The sequence below is a fragment of the Lathyrus oleraceus genome, chromosome 3, assembly GCF_024323335.1.
Source record: "Lathyrus oleraceus cultivar Zhongwan6 chromosome 3, CAAS_Psat_ZW6_1.0, whole genome shotgun sequence".
NCBI lineage: Eukaryota > Viridiplantae > Streptophyta > Magnoliopsida > Fabales > Fabaceae > Lathyrus > Lathyrus oleraceus.
The window spans coordinates 209,255,745-209,278,598 of NC_066581.1; the positions used below are offsets into that span (position 1 = coordinate 209,255,745).

The 22,854-nt window shown below is 34.5% G+C and overlaps 2 protein-coding genes across 6 annotated transcripts; one reads left to right on the plus strand and one right to left on the minus strand.

The window, feature by feature from the left end:
* Positions 1–8,361: 8,361 nt before the first annotated feature.
* LOC127126361 (uncharacterized) lies at positions 8,362–14,789 on the plus strand. 5 transcript variants are annotated; one of them, XM_051055278.1, is made up of 12 exons: positions 8,362–8,517; positions 9,060–9,116; positions 9,260–9,331; positions 9,416–9,750; positions 10,110–10,310; positions 11,434–11,619; positions 11,739–11,888; positions 12,012–12,161; positions 12,281–12,478; positions 12,600–12,743; positions 12,860–13,009; positions 13,131–14,789. In XM_051055278.1, exons 2-12 carry the CDS (start codon positions 9,080–9,082, stop codon positions 14,427–14,429), a joined length of 2,922 nt encoding a protein of 973 aa, XP_050911235.1. In that variant the 5' UTR covers positions 8,362–8,517; positions 9,060–9,079; the 3' UTR covers positions 14,430–14,789. The 5 variants fall into 5 exon arrangements, with proteins under 5 accessions (XP_050911235.1, XP_050911236.1, XP_050911233.1 ...); XM_051055279.1 differs by lacking the exon at positions 8,362–8,517 and adding an exon at positions 8,597–8,849; XM_051055276.1 differs by lacking the exon at positions 8,362–8,517 and having other exon boundaries at positions 8,856–9,116.
* A 310-nt stretch (positions 14,790–15,099) lies between these two features.
* Positions 15,100–17,575, minus strand: LOC127126364 (glycerol-3-phosphate dehydrogenase [NAD(+)] GPDHC1, cytosolic). Its single transcript, XM_051055283.1, has 5 exons — positions 16,715–17,575; positions 16,178–16,399; positions 15,776–16,023; positions 15,523–15,662; positions 15,100–15,422 (listed from the first exon to the last, which is right to left on the minus strand). Exons 1-5 carry the CDS (start codon positions 17,376–17,378, stop codon positions 15,299–15,301), a joined length of 1,398 nt encoding a protein of 465 aa, XP_050911240.1. The 5' UTR covers positions 17,379–17,575; the 3' UTR covers positions 15,100–15,298.
* Positions 17,576–22,854: the final 5,279 nt, after the last annotated feature.

The window sequence follows — 22,854 nt, forward strand, 5'->3', positions numbered from 1 at the left end:
GTCACCATGAAGTGGCACTTCTCCCAATTAAGAACAAGATTTATCTTCACACATCTTTCAAGAACCGTTTCCAAGTTGTCCAAGCATAAAACAAAGGAACCACCAAATACGGAGAAGTCGTCCATAAAGACTTCCATTGTTTTCTCGATAAGGTCGGCAAAAATAGCTTGCACACATATTTGGAAAGTCGTCGGTGCATTGCACAACCCAATGGGTATTTTACGGTATGCGAAAATTCCAAAAGGACATGTGAAAGCCGTCTTTTCATGATCGGTCGGGTCAACCGCAATTTGGTTATACCCGGAATAGCCATCTAAGAAACAATAGTATTGTTGCCCAGAAAGTCTTTCTAGCATTTGATCCATGAACGGGAGTGGAAAGTGATCTTTTCGAGTTGCGGTATTCAACCGCCTATAATCAATGCACATACAACACCCCGTTGCCACTTTTGTCGGGATCAACTCATCCTTTTCATTTCGAATCACGGTAATGCCACCTTTCTTCGGAACCACATGTACATGACTAACCCATGGGCTATCCAAAATCGGGTAAATCATTCCCACATCCAACAACTTAACAACCTCCTTTCTAACAACTTCCTTCATAGTAGGATTTAAGCGGCGTTGCGGTTGAGCTACCGGCTTAAAGTCCTCTTCCATTAAGATCTTGTGCATGCAATAGGAAGGACTAATTCCTTTGAGATCGGAAAGAGTCCAACCCATGGCTTCTTGATTCTTTTTCAAAACATTGATCAAACGGGCTTCTTCATTATTTGACAAAAGATTGCTTATGATAACCGGCTTTGCTTCGGTCTCGTCGAGGAATGCATACTTCAAATTAGTAGGTAACATTTTCAATTCAATCGGCGATTTTTCTTCATTAACCTCCTTCTTCAATACTTCTTCCTCAACTTCCCACGGATGTAACTCTTTTAGACTATCGAGTTCCCTTAGGAATTCATCAAGAGCTTGCTCTTCTTCAATTGTGAAAACTTTAAAGGAGTCATTAAGAGCTAACTCTATAGGAGATATCTCATGAATATGTTTAGAAACTTCAAAAGTTGCCTCTTCGATCACATCAATGCGAAAGCTATCATGACTATCCTTTGAATGCTTCATGGCTTCGAATAGATCAAAAGTAACTTCTTCATTTTGGACCCTTACTTTCATCAAACCGTTGTCAACGTCAATCATCATGCGTGCGGTTTTCATGAACGTTCGGCCAAGAATAAGCGGAGCATCGTCATCCTCTTCCATATCAATCACAATGAAATCAACCGGGAAGAAGAATTTGTCAACTTTGACCAATACATCTTGGGCTAACCCATGAGGATGGGTAGTCAACTTATCAGCCAATTGCAAAGTCATTCGGATGGCCTTCATTTCAATGTTGCCAAGCCTCTTCACAATAGACAATGGTATTAGATTAATGCTTGACCCCAAATCAATTAGCCCTTTTCCGACATAGACATCACTAATTGTAACCGGCAAAGTAACTCGTCCCGGGTCAACCTCTTTTATCGGAAGCGTCCGTTGAATGATTGCACTACAACTGGCATCTAGGACAATTGTCTCCGGTTCCGTGTACCTCCGCTTTTTAGTAAGTATGTCTTTCATGAATTTCACATACTTAGGCATTTGCTCCAATGCTTCGGCAAACAGAATTTTCACTTGAAGTTGTTTGAATATATCCATGAACCGGGCGTAATGCCGTTCATTCTCCCTCTTAGATGGAGCATGTGGATACGGAAGGTTTTGGATTGGAGTAACGCCCACTACCTCCTTTCCTTTAGAAACTCTAGAATTCCTCTCTCTTTTCTTTTTTACTCCCTCCACCTTCACTTCATCACTCTTATTTTTTTCAACTTCCACACTTTCTTTATTTTCTACTTCACCATTTTTTTCATTCTTTTCAACTTCTTCCTCACTCCACTCCCCAACTTCAACATCAATGCTATCCTCTATTTTTTTCTCCTCATCTTTTTTCTCATCCTCTCTTTTTTCACTCTCACTAATCAACTCCCTTCCACTTCTCTTCGTTATCGCTTTACAATGCTCTTTTGGATTCGTTTGCGTGTTCGCCAAAAAGATGGTCCGGGTTATTGTTCCGCTAGTTGTTTAGCAAGTTGACCGACTTGAGTTTCAAGATTTTTGATTGCCGCATCGTTGCTCTTTTGATTAGCCATCGACAATTGCATAAATTGTGTCAATGTCTCTTCTAACTTTGAAGTCACGACCGACGGTTGTTGAGGTTGGTAAGGATTTTGACGGCTAGAAGCACCACCCCCATAACCTTGGTTATGGTGATAGTTAGCCCTTAGTTGGAACCCTTGATTCCCTTGAAAGGGTTGTTGTTGATTTTGAGGATGTTGTTGATACAGTTGTTGTTGTTGTTGCCTCGGTTGGTAGTCTCGTTGGTTCGCCATGTAATTCACCTCTTCGAACCCGGGAGGTGGACAAAACCCGGTGTCATGATCACCCTTGCAAAGCTCACAACAAGCTATTTATTTATCTTTTGAAGGCTCTTTCAACTCTTTTATTTGTTGAGTTAAGAGTTCAACTTGTTGTGAAATGAGTTTATTTTGGGCAAGAATAGCATCGTTTGTCCCAAGTTCAAGCACTCCCGGTTTCCTCAAAGTGTTGCCTCTACTTTGACTTTGGAGGTCATTTAGAGCCATACGGTTAATGATATCAGTAGCTTCGGCGACGCTTTTAGACAACAAAGAACCACCCGAGGTATCATCCAATAAAGTCTTGCAATTAGGTTGAAGGCCATTCTTGAAAATGTGGATTTGCATCAATTCGTCAAAACCATGCCCTTTGCACTTTCGAAGCATGGATTTAAATCTTTCCCATGCCTCATTCAATGATTCGTTGGCTCCTTGCGAAAACACGGAGATAGCCGTTTTGGATTCCATGAACCGGTTGTGGGAGAAAAATCTTTCAATGAACTTCTCTTCCAACAAGTTCCAATCCGTCATGACTGCAGGTGTTTGATCCAAGTACCAATCTTTGGCTTTGCCGAGCAAAGCATGAGGAAATAGTCTTTTGAACAACGGTAGCTCTTGAGCTTGATCAACTCCGGCTTCCAATGCTATCTCGTAAAATTTGGTGAGAAAAGCAAAGGGGTCTTCATGGTCCATTCTGGTGAATGGACTTCCGTATAGCAAGTTAAGAGTTCCCGACTTCATCTCGGCTTGCCTTCCCGTGTGGTTAGCAAACTGAGCTATATTCCTCGGACTGTTGACACATGGTGTGGAAACGGGCGGTGGTGGTGGTGGATCCATGATAGGTGTGAAAGGTGGTGGATGTGTTGTAGAAGAACCTTCTCCTTGTTCTTGTCGTTGTCTAGCTTGTTGCCTCCTTCGTCTCGTTCTGCTATTCAGTCTCCTTGCGGTTCTTTCGATCTCGGGATCAAAAAGAAGTTGGTCCTCAAGAACCTGCCCTCGCATAAAACGAAAGCTGCACACTAAACCAAACAAATTAACAAGCACAAGTCAAAAATTCAGAAGTTAAAAATTCAGCAACTATTGCGATGCTCGCAATATCAATTCACAATCCCCGGCAACTGCGCCATTTTGTTAGAACAGGGATAGAGTATCGGGATTTGTTATCGTCTCCATGGGGGTTATGTGATATTGCCGCCGCTCGACAGTTGTTAAGTTCTTAACTTATAGTAACAAGGGGGTTTTAGTTTTCGGTTACGGTAGCTTGCATAAAAAGTAAGAAATTGCGGTAAAAGTTTTGGTTTTACGATTTGAGAAAGATTGTCAAAGTTAGGGTTCGACGATCACTTTGCATGCATATGTTCGATCAAACAAAACTCATAAACTCCATTAGATGATAAATACATTCATAAAATCCTCCCAATGTGTTTATTTCTAACACACATTGTGGGTTTTTCCCATTTTGATCCATTGTTGATTTCTCACACAATCTATCAAAATGACAACTTTTAGGTTTAACTTTTTAGTGAACAAACTCATTCAAAACTATCTCTAGCTAAAGAACAAGGATGGATGAAAACCTAGGTCAAGAGTTGGAAAACACCTTTCAATGATAAACCAACACAAAGAGTTATCAATAAAACAAGGTTTTCACCATACATTCATCATCAAAGAGTTTACAAATGAAGATCAACCCATATACATACAAAGCTTATGATCATCTACATCTAACCTTGACAAAATGAAAGACTTAGCTACTCATTTTCATGGTAGCTTGAACAACAAGTTTCGGAAGAAGGTTGATCAACATCCGAGTTGAAGAATCGAGATTGGATGGGAATCCACCTTCTTTTTGTAAAATATTGTCAAGAGAAGAAGAAGAATGAGAAATGTGGTTTCTAGGGCACAAAAATTACCTCCTAGCAAAAAACAAGTAAAAAGATGATAAAAAAAAGATCTGGTCCAAAAAGTAGCCCATACTACTTATAGAAATGGTTGTTGAGCTGTCATGCTCGCTAGGCGAGCAGAATGGTTCGCCTAGCGAGCCCCAAAATAAGTCACCAGAAGAGCCCGCGTCCAGAGGAATCATCCTAGACAAGTTTGCATCTGTTCGCTAGGCGAAGCCCTCGCTTCTCTCATTCGCTCCAGCGAGTCTTGATGTTTTTGCTACTGGAAGTGTTCGCTACTTGCTCGCTAGATGCTCGCCTAGCGAATACTTCGCTACTTCCCTCGCCACAGCGAGTTTTGATCTTTTTGGTTCTGTCCAAGTCTGGGAGTGTTCGCTGGCATCTCGCTGCGTGCTCGCATAGCGAATACTTCGCTACCTTACTCGCCTAGCGAGCTTGCTTATGTTTGCTTTCTTTCTTGGTTCCTTTGCCATCTTTCTTGTGCCTTAGTTTTCTACTCTTTCATGCCTAATTCCTGCACAATAACACATAAATTAAAGGTACCAAGATCATTTCGCATAGTATTGCAAATCAACAAAAGCAAGGGCGGTTTTGAACACTTTTTCGACAAAAAGGAGTGAAAGATGCCCACATTTGATAGCTCAAATAAGCAAACTTGGGCATCTAACAATGGACCTCATGGAAGCTGACCTATTAAATGATAACTCGAGAGGTCAAGGTATACTCTTTTCACGCCTTAAGGCATATTACAACAACTTACAGTTAGATGAAAATTCTACCGAAGATGTTTGAATAATAAAAACTAGGTGTTATATTTATGCTTTTAATTGGTTTATTTTTATTTCCCGAAGGTAGTGGTTCTAGTATGCATGTTATGTATTTACCTTTACTAAGACATATAGATAGAATAAGAAGTTACAGTTGGGAGTCCGCTTGTTTGGCTTATCTTTATAGCTCTTTGTGTAAAAATGCACACAAAGACACATCTACATTTTCTGGATGTGCTGTTTTGCTCCAAGCATGCAGTTGGTCCAGACTACCGTCCCTAGCGCCCATCAACCATAATCCATTCACATTCCCGTACGCACAAAAGTAAGTTCTTAAAAATGTACTATATTTACTTGCTTTATCGATTATTATCTCTAAATAATATATTTACTTTTATGGTGTAGATGGTTGACACGTGGTATGAGTTACAACAGATGTCCTAGACACTATATTACTCAGTATCGCAATCTCTTGGATCACCTTCGACCAACATATGTATTGCCATTAACCTAATTAATTCGTAATAATTTGTTAATTTTTTCTAACAAATTTATAATCTAATATATGTTCACATTTCAGTTTATTTGGCGTCCATAGCTAAACTTGGATCATGATCATGAAATCAACGAACAAGACGCAACCGTTTATACTACATGCACACCGATCATAAGATTCACCACTGTAGAGATGCACCATAATGATCGTGTTAAATGGAAGTTCAGTATGCTTCAACACATCCCAGATCCCCCGAAAAACCTCAGAGAATGACATCTACGAAAAGTTAACAACCAATGGAACTTTAACCCTTGGCAAAGCTTCGCTAGATCTGAGTGTAAAAAATGGAAGTACCGACAAGACAATATCTTAACTGACGTTGTGATGCCAACCGAACAAAAACTAACTCGTAATTATATGGCTTGGTACGTATCAGTTGGATTTGAGTTCCTCGCCGAGGATATGTACCTATACGACCCACGTCAGGTAACTTACACACAAAAAGGTTCAACATCTAACCCCCAACAACATTGTCAGACCGATTACTCACAACCCCTTATCCATCAAAACTTTTGATCCACAAACACACAAACCTACGACCCTAACATGCCAAACACCCAACCACAATACCAAGAGCATACCCCGTACCACCATCAACAAGTAGATCATCATCAAGACACACAACATTGCTATGCATCCAACACATCACCATACCATAGCCGCCTTAGCCAAAACACCCAATGATCATTTAACATCAACCGTCCCTCCTCCTACTATAACCAAGAAGCCCAAACATCATAAAACCAAAACATGCAACAACCATATGGCTACCAAACACCGCAACAATCATTTCAACATCTCCTCGATGCATTATTCACACCAATGTCGTCCTTCAATCGTTCTAGTCGCCCTCCAATAACTCAAACACAGCCAAACTACTCTAGCATGGGTCACAAACTCAACTATGGCAGTAACGCTTCATTGCATACACAAGGCTACACGGATTTGTCTGAATATCTTAGGCAATCTTCTGCAGGTGGTGGTGATGTTCTTGGGCCCTTAGATACTCAAACACATGGGGCGAATCATCAACGTGGGTTACGACCACGCGTTCAGGTAGCTAGGGGATGTGGGACCGGAGGTCGGTTAGGTCATCCCGGTCAACGACATTAGTCTTTTTGTGTAAACGCATATTAATATTAATGTTAATTGGTCTGATTTCGACTTTTATCTAAACTGTATACTGTTTTTCAAAAAAAATTACGAAACACACATAGGTGCCAGACCAATTGGTGCATCTTTTATAAATTAACACACAAGCGTCAATTGGATTGACAACACTAAGTGCACTAGCCAATCAAATTGGCGCCACCTCTCTAAATTACACAACATGTGCTAATTCATCTGGCGCCACCTAGGGGTGTGCATGAATACCATTTAGTAAGAACCAATCCATTTTTATGGTTTTGGTTTATAAACCAAACCACTTCTCACAAAAACCAATTTAAAATTCCGAACCGGTTTAAAACCGATTTTAAATGGGTTTTGATTTTAATCAAAATTATTTAATTTAATTTAAATTTTATTTTCTTTAAATTAATACTAATTTTTAAATTTAAAAATATAAACAAATTTTATTAGGTTTTAAAATATTTTTTCTTTTAAAATTTAAAAAATATACAAAAAATAAAAAATAAAATGACAAATATTAAAAAAAAGGAAAAAAAAATATCAAAAAAAGTTGAAAATAATAAAATTATATTCTAAAAATGAAAAAAAAATGAAAAAAAATGAAAAAAAAAATCTTAAAAAAAAATTATTCCAAAAAATAAAAATAACTGAAAAATATTTAAATTAAAAAGATGGAAATGGAAAATAAAAAAATTAGTATTATTATTATTTTTCTTCTGAAAATATATTTTTTTATTCAGAAAATTTGAAAAAATAACCTTTTTGAAAATTAAAAAAATTATCAAAAAAAAATATTTAAAATAAAATCTAAATTGTTTTACTGAAAGAAATATAAAATATTTTTTTTTATTTAGAAGAAAAGAATAATTTTATTTGAAAAAATATAAAATATAATTTTTTGGAAAAAAATATAATATTTTCCGTGAAAAGAAAAAATTCTGAATTTTATTTTTAAAATATGTTTTTTTATAAATCTTAAAATAATTAAAAATATAAAATTAATTTATAATATGATAATAAAAAATATAAAAATTTAAGGCATAATAAAATTTGGATATCAAATAACAAAACCAAATTTTTATAAAGAGTAACGATTTATATTTGGATAACAAAATGGATACCCAAATTCTTATTTTAGTATTTGGTTTAATTTTTTAAAGTGAAATAATTTGAATACCAATTTGGTTATGAATAACCAGTTTTTTTCACACAGCTTGTACTACCTATTCAAAGTGAATTATTTTTTTAAATAAATAAGATCACATAATTCACATAATTACTTTAAAAAATAATCTAAAAAGGGAATTATTTAAAAAAAAAATTAAATTATTAAGATAAAAAATTCACATAATTCAAACATAAAATCACACCATTCAAAAATAAGATCACACGCTTTGGACATACGCGTAAATAATAAAAAATCCATGAATTTTGAGATAGTGCTAAATTTTCTTATACTAAATAAAAAGAATAAACAAAAAGAACACCTGAAAAGATCAAACGGCCCCCAATCACCCAAGTCAAAGTGGGTCCCAAGCAAGATCTCGGACCCACCTCCCCTCTTATAGAATGACCTTACAACCCTCAGTCGTCGCTTTCATTTTCAATGGCAGTCATTTCTCCGTACAAACACGCACTCCTCCTGCTCTCTTCTCCGCTTCATCTCTGAAATCCGTAACAATCCGAAACCCTAGGCGCTCGCATTTTCAGGTTTTCTTTCCCTCCATTTTCGCTTCTTCATTTGTCATTTTCGCTTCTTCATTTGTCATTTTCACTCTAGTACTATAGCTTGTAGTAACCAGGGTTTGATTTTGATCAAGTTTGAACATCAACGCGCATTTATTACCATTGTTAATGCTTATGAATGTCACTATCCTTGTTAAATGCTTCATTTATTACTGGCTGCGTGTGTTGTTGAAACGCAATAATTGTTAGCGTCAGTCGCTTTGGATTTCGAAACTCATTGAATGCGTTTGTGGTTGTTGGGATTGGAAGGAGTGATTTATTTCAAGAAGAACAAGTTGTTGGTTTTACTTTTACTTGTACTTGTACTTTCTTCATTGATCATGTTATTTATTTGATTATTCCTTTTTGTTGTTGTGGTTGTTGTTTTGACTCTTTCAGAGAGATTCTCTGTTGCATTTCTTAATGATATTGTTGTTGTTGTTTGTTGTTGGATCTTCGGACGGGGTAATAATGCTGATAGTGATTCGGGATGTGTTTTGTTATTTTGTTGTCCTTTTGTGTTTCAGGAAATAGTTACTTGCATTTCATGGATTGGGATCTATGGAGTCCATCTTCTGATATAGGTTTCTTATTTTGTCGTCGTCTTTCTTTTTTTCAATTTGGTATATCGGTTGCGGTGTTCTGTGAAGAATGGTTTATTGGGTTGATTGGAATTCGTTTAATTTGTTTCCCTTTCTATTTTTGGCATGTAATTTGCTGGTGTTAGTTTCCTATGATGGTGATTACTCCGAGATTCTCAAGTGGCACTGTGATTACTTTGGCCGTGGCGGTGGCTGTGGTATCTATTCTTATACTTGCTCACACTGTATTTTGTTTGGTTTGGTGCTTTGTATTTAATGTTGGTTTCTGTTGAGTTTTACAGATGAGATTGAAGAAGATGCCTTGAATGCGGAATCCTGTGTTCAGGTTTTGAGAATTTTGATCACTAAAGCGGATACTGAAATTGATGAACTGGAAAAGGATCTCTTGTGCCTTCAGAATGAATTGGCCTGGACTGAGAATGAAAACTGGCCTGAAATATGCTGTAGTGCTTTGACCGAAAGAATCAACCAGCTTGATGTTGCCGTTACTGCTTTGAAGAGTGATCATGCTGATGATACAGAGGTGCAGCTACTGTTGCATAGTAAACCTGCTGAGACACTTGATGAAATAGTGAAGGCTCTACATCAAGATCACTGCCAAGATACACATGTCCAGGTTTGGTTATTGAAACCAATTCCCCTCCCTGTGTTTAAATTAGTATGTAATTTGTTTCCTTTTGAAGATTGACAAGAGGCTGCTATATTTACCTTTTTAATGTGCTCTAATTTTGTATCTGCCCATAGCTCGGTATTCGATGAGAATGCACTAGAATATAGGATACAGAGGAGTTTGTTAGGAAATGAAACAATGAATTAGTATGTGAAGTTATTAGTTAATGCGTTAGTTAGGTTCACCATATATAAATAGAGGGGTTATCGAGTTAGAGGATCATCATTAAATAATGTGAACTAATTTTATTGTTCTTCACACTTGGTTTCAAACTTAACTGAGTTTTTCTTCCCTTCAATTTGAAGCAGCGTCTAGATGAGAACATCCTGAATCCAATTGTGAATGTTACGGATCATGCACCGGACAATGATTCTAACAATACTGATGCAAATGTTATCATAAGGGAGGGAGGAGAAGAAGACTTTGGAACCTCAGAAAACTCTAGAAGCTCAGAGCTTCTTCCGGGGCTTCATGAAAAGAGATCAGATGATCCTAAAAAGAGCAAGGTTGAGAAAGCTATGTACTTTATCTTAGTTCAAGAAGCACTTATTTTATCTTCCTTCCTTTCTTAATGTATTAATTTTAAAATTTAGTGAACATTTTCTTTGTCTGCATGAAGTAATTGATTTATTACACCAATCTTTCTACTCTTGTTACCTGTGCCGTCTGTCATGTTAGGCCTGTTCAAAATGTGTATGCTTATTTGATGTGTTTGCATAATGATTGTATAACATGTCTACTCGCTTTTAACATGATAGTTATACAATATTTCTGCCTCTCTCTAGGTCACGTAACACCATGATCCATGGATTTAATCTGATAAATTTTTATATGCATATAGTGGAGATATGTCACCAACAATAGCATTTAAAAATGAAGCTTGAGTATGCGTAATTACGGCTATGGGCATATGCAGCATACTTGTCATACAAATAAGCATACTTTGAGTTAGAGATGTACATGATTCTATGATTGCTCAAGTTTCCTGCAAATATATATTGAGGAATTCGGTCTCACCAATCATCCTAGTTTGAAAAGATATATTGAGGAATTCGGTCTCACCAAATCTTTTGTTTCCTTCTGTCAAGAAAATTATTAGAAATATGTTTTGAACTGAGATTGAAATAAGATTTGGTTTTACCATTCCAACTTACTGACATATTTTTTATCAAATAAAATAGTGCTAGTGTTTAAACCTTCAGATGTTGTGCTTATGATAATTAATCAAAATTTTTGGTTGCACCCCTTCATTTATGTCTACGATCAGTTGTCAAATATCAATATCAAATAGCCCTTTAAAGATGCAAATAAAAATATATAACTTATCCATTGAAAAGAAACACCAAAGGTTAGTTTAAATTCTTGACAGTTTGAATCTGGTACTGAACCCTAAGAAAAAAGAGTAAACTTGACAGTCAGTATTTTTTCCCTTTTGTGATGATATAAGCTTTTCAACCATTTTTATGTATGGTAATTTTGTATCAAAGACCAAAGGCTGCACAGGTATAAGTATAGTAGAGAGATTTCTATCTTAGGCTACTAAAATTTTAATTTTGAACATAATGTGCCCTGAAAACCTTGCTAAACTTGTCTAAGCTATCGAACCTGATTAGTTTTTTTGTAATGAAGGAATTGCTTGCAATATCTCTTGTGAGAAGTCCTGATTTGGGGGTTGTTAGCTGCGTACCTTACCATTCTGATAGGATGATATTATCTGATACATTAGATGATAAAGTTACTGAAGATGAGGATGTTGGGCAAAACCAACTCATTACTACAGATACATGCCAAATCTTGATTCCATTTTTGTCCAAGGTGCATGAAGCTGTTTTCCTCTTTTAATCAATTTAAAGCTCATGGATGTGGCAGTTATATTTTTCTACTTTGAGTTTAATCAAGGTATTCTGGTCAATGTTTTTTGTTAAATTTTGCAGGAAGAAAATACAACTCTCAAAGAAGACGTCTGTTCCGATGGCTATAAATTTTCCACTATCAAAGGGAACAAACTCCAAACTACTGAGTCAGATCAAATCTTGAATCCATTCTTGTTGAAGGGAAATGAAAGTATTCCAAATGAAACCAAGGTGCAAAAAAACCCTTTTCCTCTTTTAATCAGTTTAAACCTCATGTTGGATGTGTTAGTTGCAGTTTTCTACTCTGACTTTGTACAAGGGATTGTGTTCATTATTTTCTTTTATATTTTGCAGGAAGAAAATATAACTGTTATAGAAGATTTCTGCTCAGATGATCACAGACTTGCTATTACCAAGGGTAGCCAACTCATTGCTACAGAGACAGGTCAAATCTTGAATCAGTTTTTGCCTAAGGAAAATGAAAATATTCGAAGTGAAGCCAAGGTGCTAAAAGCCCTTTTCCTCATTTACTCATTGTATACTTCTTGGGCGTGGCATTAATACTTTTCTACTTTGATTTTAATTTAGGTATTCTGTTCATTGTATTCTGTTAATTTGTGCAGGAAGAAAGTACAACGCTCATAGAAAATGTCTGCTCAGATGAGTGTAGGCTTGCAATTGTCAAAGGAAGCATTACTGCAGAGTCAGGTCAAATCTTGGATCCATTTTTGTCCAAGGAAAACAAAAACATTCCAAGTAAAACCAAGGCGAAAACCCTTTTCCCCTCTAATAGAAACAAAAATATTCCAAGTGAAACCAAGGTGCAAAAAGCCCCTTTCCTCTTTTAATCAATATAAAACTAATGGATGTGGCTGTTGCATTTTTCTAATTTGATTTTAAACAAGGTATTCCATTCATTGCTTTTTCTTAAAAATTATGCAGGAAGATAATACGAATCTCCAAGGAAATGAATGCTCAGATGATTATAGACTTGCAATTATCAAAGGAAGCGTTACTGCAGAGTCAGGGCAAATCTTGCATCCGTTTTTGTCCAAGGAAAACAAAAGTATTCCAAGTGAAACCAAGGTGAAAACCCTTTTCCCTCTTTAATCAATTTAACCCTCTTGGATGTGGTAGTTGCACTTCTCTACTTCGACTTTAAATAGGGGATTCTATTCATCGTTTGCTCTTAAATTGTGCAGGAAGTAAATATAGCCGTGAAAGAAAATGTCTGCTCAGATGATCAGAGACTTTCTTTTATCAAAGGGAGCCAACTCATTGCTAAAAGTGCAGGTCAAATCTTGAATCCAATTTGGTCTAAGAGAAACAGAAATATTCCGAGTGAAACCAAGGTGCTAAAAGCCCCTTTCCTCTTTTAATCAATTTAAAACTTTTAGATGTGGCCATTGCGTTTTTCTAATTTGATTTTAAACAAGGTATCCCATTCATTGCTTTTTCTTAAAAATTATGCAGGAAGATAATACGAATCTCCAAGGAAATGTGTGCTCAGATGATTATAGACTTGCAATTTTCAAGGAGATAAAAATGCATTCTCATTCCAGATTTGGTACTAGTCAACAAGAAGAAAGTGAAAATTTTGATTTAACTAAAAAGTTGTGTGATTTTATTCCAAAAACTGCACGAAGAGGCTGCAGGAAAGAATCCAAGGTTGCTCCAGATGAAGATTTGGAATCTATGCGTAATTTTGTTCCGAAAACTGCACAAAGAGCCTGCAAGAAAGAACCCGTGGTTGCTCCAGATGAGGATTTGGAATCTATGGATGCACCCTTACAAGTTGTTTTTCCTCAAAATTTGTGTTTTTCTGATACAGAATCAAGTGCCATTAAAAAAAATAATGTCAACAATGCTCTGCAAGTGCTAGACCTAAAAGCCGAAGTGGCTGCTAAATTCAGCAAGTCCTATAAACGTCAGGGAAAGAAGAAACCAGAATTTGAGGCATGTTCTGCCAGAGAATCTCTTAACAGTCCCGCAGAAGTTATTCCAAGTGCATCTAAGAGTGTATCAACCAAGAGGCAACGGAAACCGAAAACCTGTACTGCTGGTACAATCAATGAGCCCATGGATAGTAAAATTGCTGAGAGGGCTGTGAAACCGGGCAAGCATGAAATTGATGATAATGTTGTTGATCTTGATGACAGCGATTATACACCAACCAAGAGGCAGCGGAAACCCAAAACCTGTACTGCTGATAAAATCTTAAATGAGCCCATGAATAGTAAAATTAGTAAGAGAGCTCTGAAACCAGGCAAGCATGAAATTGGTGGTAGTAATATTGTTCTTTATGACAATGATTATGCTTCAAGCAAGAGGCAGCGGAAACCAGAAACTCATACTGCTGGTATGATCTTTAAAGAGCCTATGAATAGTAAAATTATTAATTGGACTGTGCAGCCGGGCCAGCATGAAACTGTTGGTAATGCTGTTGTTCTTTATGACAACGAGTTTTCTGAATTACAAGAGAAAGGACAAGATTCAGAGTTGTCAATTACCTCAGAAGTACAAAATTCAATTGTTAACTACTTTGACACAACAAATATGGACCGGGTTCCATTGGATGTAATGCCGCATGCGCTGGTGGATTCTCATAATGATAGCTCAGCTATGCTCCCTGTTTACACGACAGAAACCTTGATGGAAAAGGCATTGCCTGAGTTGAAGTCCATGGCAAGGGAACACAAAATATTAAAGTACTATAAGCTTAAGAAAGCAGATTTGATTGAACAACTAGTTGAGCGACTCAGCAGCTGCTGAACTTACTAGTGGGCTTGATAGTGTTAGCCCATTTTTGCATTTCTCTTTTGGGTATCATTTTTTGGTTAGGTCCAGTGCTTCCACGAAGTTTGGCATACGATTCTGACATAGTTGTGAAAAATACGTAGGCACGCAGAAATGGATTTTGTGAAAGGATTTTGTACAGCCTATAGATAAAATACTTTGTAAATGAAAGGAAGTATAGGTTTTCTTCCTTGTAGCTGGGTTAGTCTTTGCAGCCTCATTAGAGACTTGAAACTTTGCTGCTTATGTCCATATTGATCTGCTTTGTGATCCAAAGCCATGATACAATTCAAATACATTAAACAGCTAAGCATACTTTTTGCTGATTAAGTTTTATATATGATTCATCTAGTATAAGTATAAATTTTGGTGGTCAAAATGAAGACCAACACTAAGCTCTTCAATCACCTAAAATTTTAGGAACACACTCCCACACAACACAAAAAAATTAATAATGATAAAGTGCACTTTACAAAAAGCATAATTTAACTTGTGACTTTGCTATTGTTTAATTACCAAAACAAGTTTATGTTTTGATTTTTTATTTTAATATTCAATCCCATAGTTTAAATCAAAACTACCAACACCTTTCAATTTATCTGAAGTAAGGTAAAAACAATTTATAGATATATCATAAGTATATAAGTATATCAAAACACTATCATAAGTGCTTATGTTATGGTAAGTTCTTAATAGAGACTTATATTTGACATGTATATACAAAACAGTAATGCAATGCAAAAAAACAATCACATCACAAAATAATACATAAATGATATATGTCCCTTTGACCTTTGTTTCCTATAAATGGTTACATCCACATTTGTTTTGTCAAGTGAAAATAATCACTGTTGTCCAAGAAGTGAAGGTCTGTAAAAAGCGTGACTTTGCGCAATCGCAATGCGTTCCCGTGGATCATTCAGATTTTCATCCCTCAGAGCTTTCAGAATAGCTTGTGTTGATTGTTCCCTAAGAAATCCAGCATGCACCAGAAGCATTAGAAACATATATGCTCCAATGAGAGAGTAATCACCAGGTTTATGCTAATTATTGTTAGGAGATTGATTACCTGGATATCAATATTTTATAGAGTGTCTTCAAGATAGGGCAAAGCTCAACAGGAGCAACATGTATTTTTTCTTCAGGATGTAACACATTCAAGCTTGATTGGCTCAAAAGTTCGAAGAACGCCTCCACCGCAGATACTCCCTAGGTGCGATAATTGGCGGGTCATAACATTTTTGTTTCAAGATGAATGCATGTAAAAAATTGCATGCAAGTTTGTTAGAAACAGTCGATGTTAATATCGTTAGTTTTTATACCTGAATCATTCCTTTGCCGCTAATTCTGTCGCCCATGTCAGGGCTAAGTTCACCCTTAGCTAACATCTGTCCGTACCACGCGTTACGCCCTTTTAACAACGTGACGTATGTGTCGGCCAGTAATGGTCCAGCAAGTTTCTCAGGCTCTTCGGTTAACAAGTGAGTGATGAATATCATCTCGGAAGTACAGTGTGCAAAGTACACTGATTTGCTAGTAGCACTCTCATTGGTAAGGGATGCTACCATTCCTGTTAAGACATGGAAATCATCAGACGCGTAGGCGCAATTGACCGCACTTCATGATCAAATATCGCGCGTTCTGTTTGATTTCTTTTAACTTTCGAACTAGGTTTCTGATCTAACAATATGTATGAAGGATATATAGTAAAAGTTGAAGCTTACCTGCTCCAATTGCATAGACATTTTTCAATCCACCCATGACTTCATGTGTGACAAGGTCACTATTGTCCCATACAATAAAATGTGGTTGTCTAAGAAACTTTGCTAAAGGTTTTCTCCATTTCTCAGCTCCACAAATTCTAGCATTTGCATACTCTTTGTTGTAGATTTCTGATGCAATATTTGGACCACCAAGATAAAGTATGTTCTCCATAGGCACTCCAGCTGTCAAAGATAGAATCACATACACGTTAACATCGATAATAATTTAAAAAAATTAATAAATTAAATATAATCATATATGTCAGTTTTATGTCAGATACCAAACACACTTTTGTTCAGAAATTTCGGTGCTAGTTGATTATTTTGTATAGCATTCATATATCAGCTATGTTACTCATACAACTAGATATAGACAATTTTCACGACAACTTTTTAATCGGTTAATTAACGTAGTTCAAATCTACATGTAATTGAAAACCTGAAACTTATCGGATGCGAGACGAAATGTAAATAGAAAAGAAGAAAAAACTCTCTTACTTGCTTGATGAATCATTTTTGTAGGAGTAACAATATGAGGAACAGGCTCCAAAGCAGCTTCAATACCTTTAGACAAAGAAATGATAACAGGAACACTAATCCTCTCTTTCCAATATTTACTAATCTCTTCGAAAACCTCGCGAGTTTCCGTCGAAGGCAAACCATTAACAACAACATCAGCATCCCAAACAGCTTCTTGCAAATTAGTAACAACTTTCAAAGGACAAACAGGAGTATCAATCATGTTCAAACAAAGACCATCTTTAAGAATCTCATCAGCAAACAATGTCCTATCACCGAGTCTTGCTTCGACGTATTTCAGATACGCGCATCGTCTTATCAACCTTCTTAAAACATCTTCTCTTGAATTTATAACTTCAAAGAGATGTTTCGCCGTTTCTCTATCGACTTTTCTTCCCGGTCTTCTCCATATTCTTATTTGTACTTTGTCTCTAAATTGTCCATAACTGTCTTGTAAAAGTGCTGCAAAAACACTTCCCCAAGCACCAGCTCCAATACTCACAATTCTCAAAGTGTCACCATTGGTTTTGCCAATTAGGCTTCTAAACTCATCAAGCTTCTCTTCTAATCCATTGTTATGATTATGAGATGATCCATTTGAGTGTGTGTTATTGTTTATCTTTCCCAAAATGCTTCCTACCATGATCTAAACTATATAAAAAATGTTATAGAAAATATCTTTAAAATGTGAATGTGGATTTTGTGTATCTATAAACTAAAGTGAGAGTTCTATTATATAAACTTTGTGAGTTTCACTTTTTTGTTTACTCAACTACCAAATTTTATTCTTGTTAGCCTAAGGATAAGATTTTTTGGTTAAGAAAAGATGAAGCATCATTGGAACGTGAAAAATCAAATATTGTTGGTAGATATTGATTGACCAATGTTGTACATTATTTATTGAAACATTCAATGCATGAATATGGTACGAATATGTGCCCATTATTATAAATATTTCATTTTAAATAACTATCTCTATAATAGGGAACAAAATTATTTCAGATTTATTGAATAACTGATATATTTTGCCTAAATTTATTGAATAATTGATAAATTTGAATTAATTTTTTTTAGATCAAATAGTTTAATGATTGAAATTTTTAAAAATGATTAAATATATTATCACATATTCAAACAAGACAAGACAACATAATTCGTATCCGTTTCAAATTTGACGGAAAAAATCAGTTTTGATTAAATTTGAATTTTCTCCAATTATAAATTATGAATACGAGATAATGAATACACCCACCCCAAACGTATTTCCGAATCTAGACTGTTTATTTTATTATGTATTTTATTATTTAATTTCGATAATTTTTAAAATATTAAATTTGTGTCAATATTTTGATTTATATTTATTATTTAAAATATTTAAAATATGGGTGTTCATTATTTAAAATATAATTTGATTTTGAAAAAAATTAAATATTTTATTAAAAAAATAAATTTTACTAAATAGATATGGTACGGCGAGATACCGAAACCAATCTAAACCCGTTTATGACGGGTTTGAGTTTTATTTAACCATTCCCGTTAAGAATCGGGACAAAGAATATGATTGTTTGAAGATTCAAATTTTAATTTAAACAATTAAAAATTGTATTCGATCCATTAGAATGCCAAATTTAAATACACACTCTTCGGTACGATGTCCCTGCACATCTACAAATTAATTGAGCTTGACCCATTTTGTTCTTTAATTAAAATTTTATACATTACTTCAATTTCATTATACATCTATAAAATAATTAACCTTTAGTAGAATTCAGGGTTACGAGGAAATGGAATATATATATATATATATATATATATAATATATATATATATATATATATATATATATATTATATATATATATATTAATATGAGATAGATAAGAGGAGTGGAGAAAAAAATGGATTGAGAAAAAAATAGAAATGAGAAAAACTTTTAAAGCATGGTATTTAAAAATGGATGGAGTAGTTTGTAGATATAATGACACGTGAAGCCAAAAGAGTAGATGAGAGGAATGGAGAAAAAATGAGCATGACTTTGTTTTCTCCGTCTATCGTTTGTTGTACCTATAAAAAGAACTTATCTTTCGTGCTAGGAACTACCAAGTTATGTTATGGTCCTTTCAGTGTATGGGTTCATTTAATTTTGTTTGTACAATTCATGATTGTGTTTTAGTTGCAACATGTGTTTCTCCATCTAATATATTCATCGATAATTTTTTGAATTCTTGTGGAAAAAAAAATACATTTCACTTGACTACTTCATCTCAAATTCAATTTGAAACCTCACATTATATCGAATAAAAATATGATTAATAGTTTGATATTCTAAAAAAATTATATGTGAGGAATAAATATTTTTTGAGATGTCGCATAATTCAACCCGCATCTAGGTGTGATGTTCTTGAACGACTATCAATTAAACTGAATTAATGGGATAATAAGTATAACATTTTTTTAAGTGTCATTTTCATCCATTAATTTGGTGACATTAAAGGTTATTGGGTGTGGCCAACTTCCCCAACGGTCATTAATATTGTATGACTTTACAAGTAGTTTCATGTGATTTGGATTCTTCAATCTCGTGGTTGCTGGAAACATTAAATGTTGTTCTGTTTCATATGCTCCCTCCTACTCTTTATTTGAAATATTAATGCTAAAGAAGACTTTTTGGTAGATGCAACGTTTGAACACAATGTTGCAATCATTCACAAATTTGTATTGTTAAGCTATGTAATTAGGACTTTTGGTTCTTTAAAAAGTGTCTTAGAAGGACATCTCACAAATTAGAATATGTAAACTTACTATCAGATTAGCATTTGAGTCGAGTTTTTAAATATGTAGTTGAATGTGACAGACTAGATAAAGTTGGTTGGATAAATAAACTAACTTTTTTAGTCAGTTTGTATAACAAGTGTTTGACTTAATGTTGATGCAATTGTAAATATTAAGTGTATGCGTAATTGAATGATATTGTCTTTCATTTGAATAAAGTTATAGATAAAGTCTATATACATTAAACTAAATAACAGAAAATGGTATATATATATATATATATATATATATATATATATATATATATATATATATATATATATATATAATAAAAGTTTTTTCTTTATCTTACCGTCATTAGTGTATGTTTACGGACTCGCTTTCAATTAAATTTAAAAAATTTCACTTAACTATTGATAAAATATTTTTTAAATATTTAAAAGGATTTGTTAATTTTAATTTGTATTATGATAAATTAGTAGATTACAAGTTAGCAGAATTTTCGTGATGTTGATCATGTTAGACATAAAATTGAGAGAAAAAACACAAGGTAATCAAAAGTAGCATTATTTAATATTGAAGCAAAATACTTATTGTTTTTTTTTGAAAGAAACATCAACTAGAGGATAAAAGAGAGTAACATTCATACTTTTTTTTTTCCAACAATACTACAATTTGTTTATCTAACATTCATATTTTTTTTTTATAAATAATACTACATGAATCAAGAGTCACAACCATCATCATCTAGATATGGTTTGAATCTTTTGTAACACCACCAAACTCACTCTCTCCATTTGAAAGAAATGAAGACATTTCTTAGTCTTCTTCTCCATCCTAACCTAGATTTAACTCCACTTCCTAATAATTATATTTGTTTGGAATGTTAGATTAATATAGATATATATATATATATATATATATATATATATATATATATATATATATATATATATATATATATATATATTGATCCTATGTTCCTGATAACAAAAGAACAACAAGATCAATAAAACAAAATGCGGAAATAGAATTAGAAGTTTTATCTCTAGCCATTGTTGCAGTGTTGTGAGTGCACTAATGTAACACCCCTTTTTCTACCCCAAAATACTTAACATATAATCAGAGTAAATAAGCACTCATATAAACAAAAGGGCGTCACATCGACGTTTTCAAAAACCAACAACTTTCATCATCAAGATACAATACACCTGGTCATTTAAAATAACACACTTCAAATAACATGAGTCATCAAGAATATGCGTTCGCAGCGGAAAATAATGAATACTCATGTATTTCATAAAATGATCCATGTCCCATACCATGATCATCTCTCAATAATCTCTTCAAGATAAAATAAAACCATATTCGGAATATTTGGCACTATGGCCTCTCAGACAACAATTTCAAATAAACATATTCACAATTAATAACATGATACATATACAAATAAGATATGAGTTTAATACTACTAATCTACCCCGTGTTACATGACCAGAGCATTGACTCACTACCTAGTCTCCAAACTAAAATACGGAAACTCTCCGGCTAAATCTCGGGTGAGCCACCTTCCACTTACTTCAGCAATACTACTCTGGAGTATCTGCACGATGCCCATGTGAAGACAACATTCAAACAGAAGGGTGAGAATTCAAATCATTATGAAGAAGTATAATAAGACACAATGATTAAATCAACAATTAACGGAATTCATCACACCTTGTATAACCATGTCAATAATATTAACCAACATCTATTTCACAGGTTTCAAACATCCATCTAAACTCAAGGAGTACAATATTAAAATCCAATACTATATTCCCAAATATACACATAACTACAATTATCACATAATCACATATTTTACCGAGTTATGTATCCAAACATCACCAAATTCAGTTACCATATCTCATACACACATCACAATCACCTTAATGCATACATTCAATTATCACATAACTCTAATGTGACTCAATGCAAGACATGTGACTCTATGCATGTGGTACCGCAATGTGAACCCAACGTTTCACCGTTTTCTGATTCAATATCTAGAATCCAAGCCACGCTTCCGATCCGGACAAGATCAAAGCCACTACGTCTATTTCCAATTAAGGATCAACGTCTGCTACGCCTATTTCCATTCAAGGATCAACGTCTATTACCATGTGAACCCATAGTTTCATCGCTTCCACCATGAAGCCGACCATGCCATGAATGAATGTACAAATACCAACACATATGCAATTAAGATCATCTCTACCATCTTAACATTCCACATATCACCATAATTCAACTCTATGAATTATCCACCAATGGTACATATACACATTCATAACAATATATCATTCACAATATAGGCTAATTATCAAATACGCACACTTAGATTTCATTCAAAATGAATACAACCTTTAAAATCTCAATTTTTCATTTTTCAACAGCGTTAACCGGTTAACGCTTTTAGGTAACCGGTTAACGCGAAACAGAATGCACTTCCTGGCAGATTTTCAACAGTGTTAACCGGTTAACGCTTTTGGGTAACCGGTTAACGCAAAACAGAATGGACTTTCTGGGCAGGTTTTTAACAAGTAACCGGTTAACGCTTTTGGTTAACCGGTTAACGCAAAACAGAATGCAGAATTTTCTGCGTTTTTAATCGTTGGAGGCCTTTCGGACCTCCGATTTCGATTCCGTAAAAAGCCAAACGCTCAGAAAATTATAACTCATACAATACTCTAAGTATATAAAGTTAATTTGCAGTTTTAACACAATTAAATCACCACAAATCAAGAATACTCATCAAAACCTAACAATTCCAAACAACCATACAACATTAGGGATTTTAACCTAAACATACTTCTACCCATTGACCTAATCATACTAACCCATAATAATAAGGATTCTCCCCCTTACCTCTTCAATTTTCTGGAACCTTAGCTTCTCTCTTGTTCTTCCCCTCTTCTCCTTACTTTTCCTCTTTTCTTTCTCTGTTGTCGTCAAATGATCAAATGAATCCTATTTCTCACTCTCCTCACCTCTTACTATTATAGTATTATATTTGGGCTTAAAGAATGATACTTCTAATTTAATTATTAGGCCCAATAATATCTAGTATTATAATATCTCTATTTAATTCAAATAAATTAAACCAACACAGTATACACACCAAGTTAATTAATATAATCAATTATTAAACTACCTAACAACCAATTAATTAATTAACACACCAAATTAATTAATATAATCAATTATTATACTACCTAACAACCAATTAATTAATTAACACACCAAATTAATTAATATAATCAATTATTATACTACCTAACAACCAATTAATTAATTAACACTCCA

Coding starts and splice junctions, on each gene's coding strand:
- LOC127126361 (XM_051055276.1), top strand. CDS start 9,023: ATGTGTTTTGTTATTTTGTTGTCCTTTTGTGTTTCAGGAAATAGTTAC. Junction 12,162..12,280: donor ATATTCGAAGTGAAGCCAAG/GTGCTAAAAGCC, acceptor TAATTTGTGCAG/GAAGAAAGTACAACGCTCAT. Junction 12,744..12,859: donor GTATTCCAAGTGAAACCAAG/GTGAAAACCCTT, acceptor TAAATTGTGCAG/GAAGTAAATATAGCCGTGAA.
- LOC127126364 (XM_051055283.1), bottom strand. CDS start 17,378: ATGGTAGGAAGCATTTTGGGAAAGATAAACAATAACACACACTCAAAT. Junction 15,663..15,775: donor GCGGCAAAGGAATGATTCAG/GTATAAAAACTA, acceptor TATCGCACCTAG/GGAGTATCTGCGGTGGAGGC. Junction 15,423..15,522: donor TATAAAATATTGATATCCAG/GTAATCAATCTC, acceptor TGGATTTCTTAG/GGAACAATCAACACAAGCTA.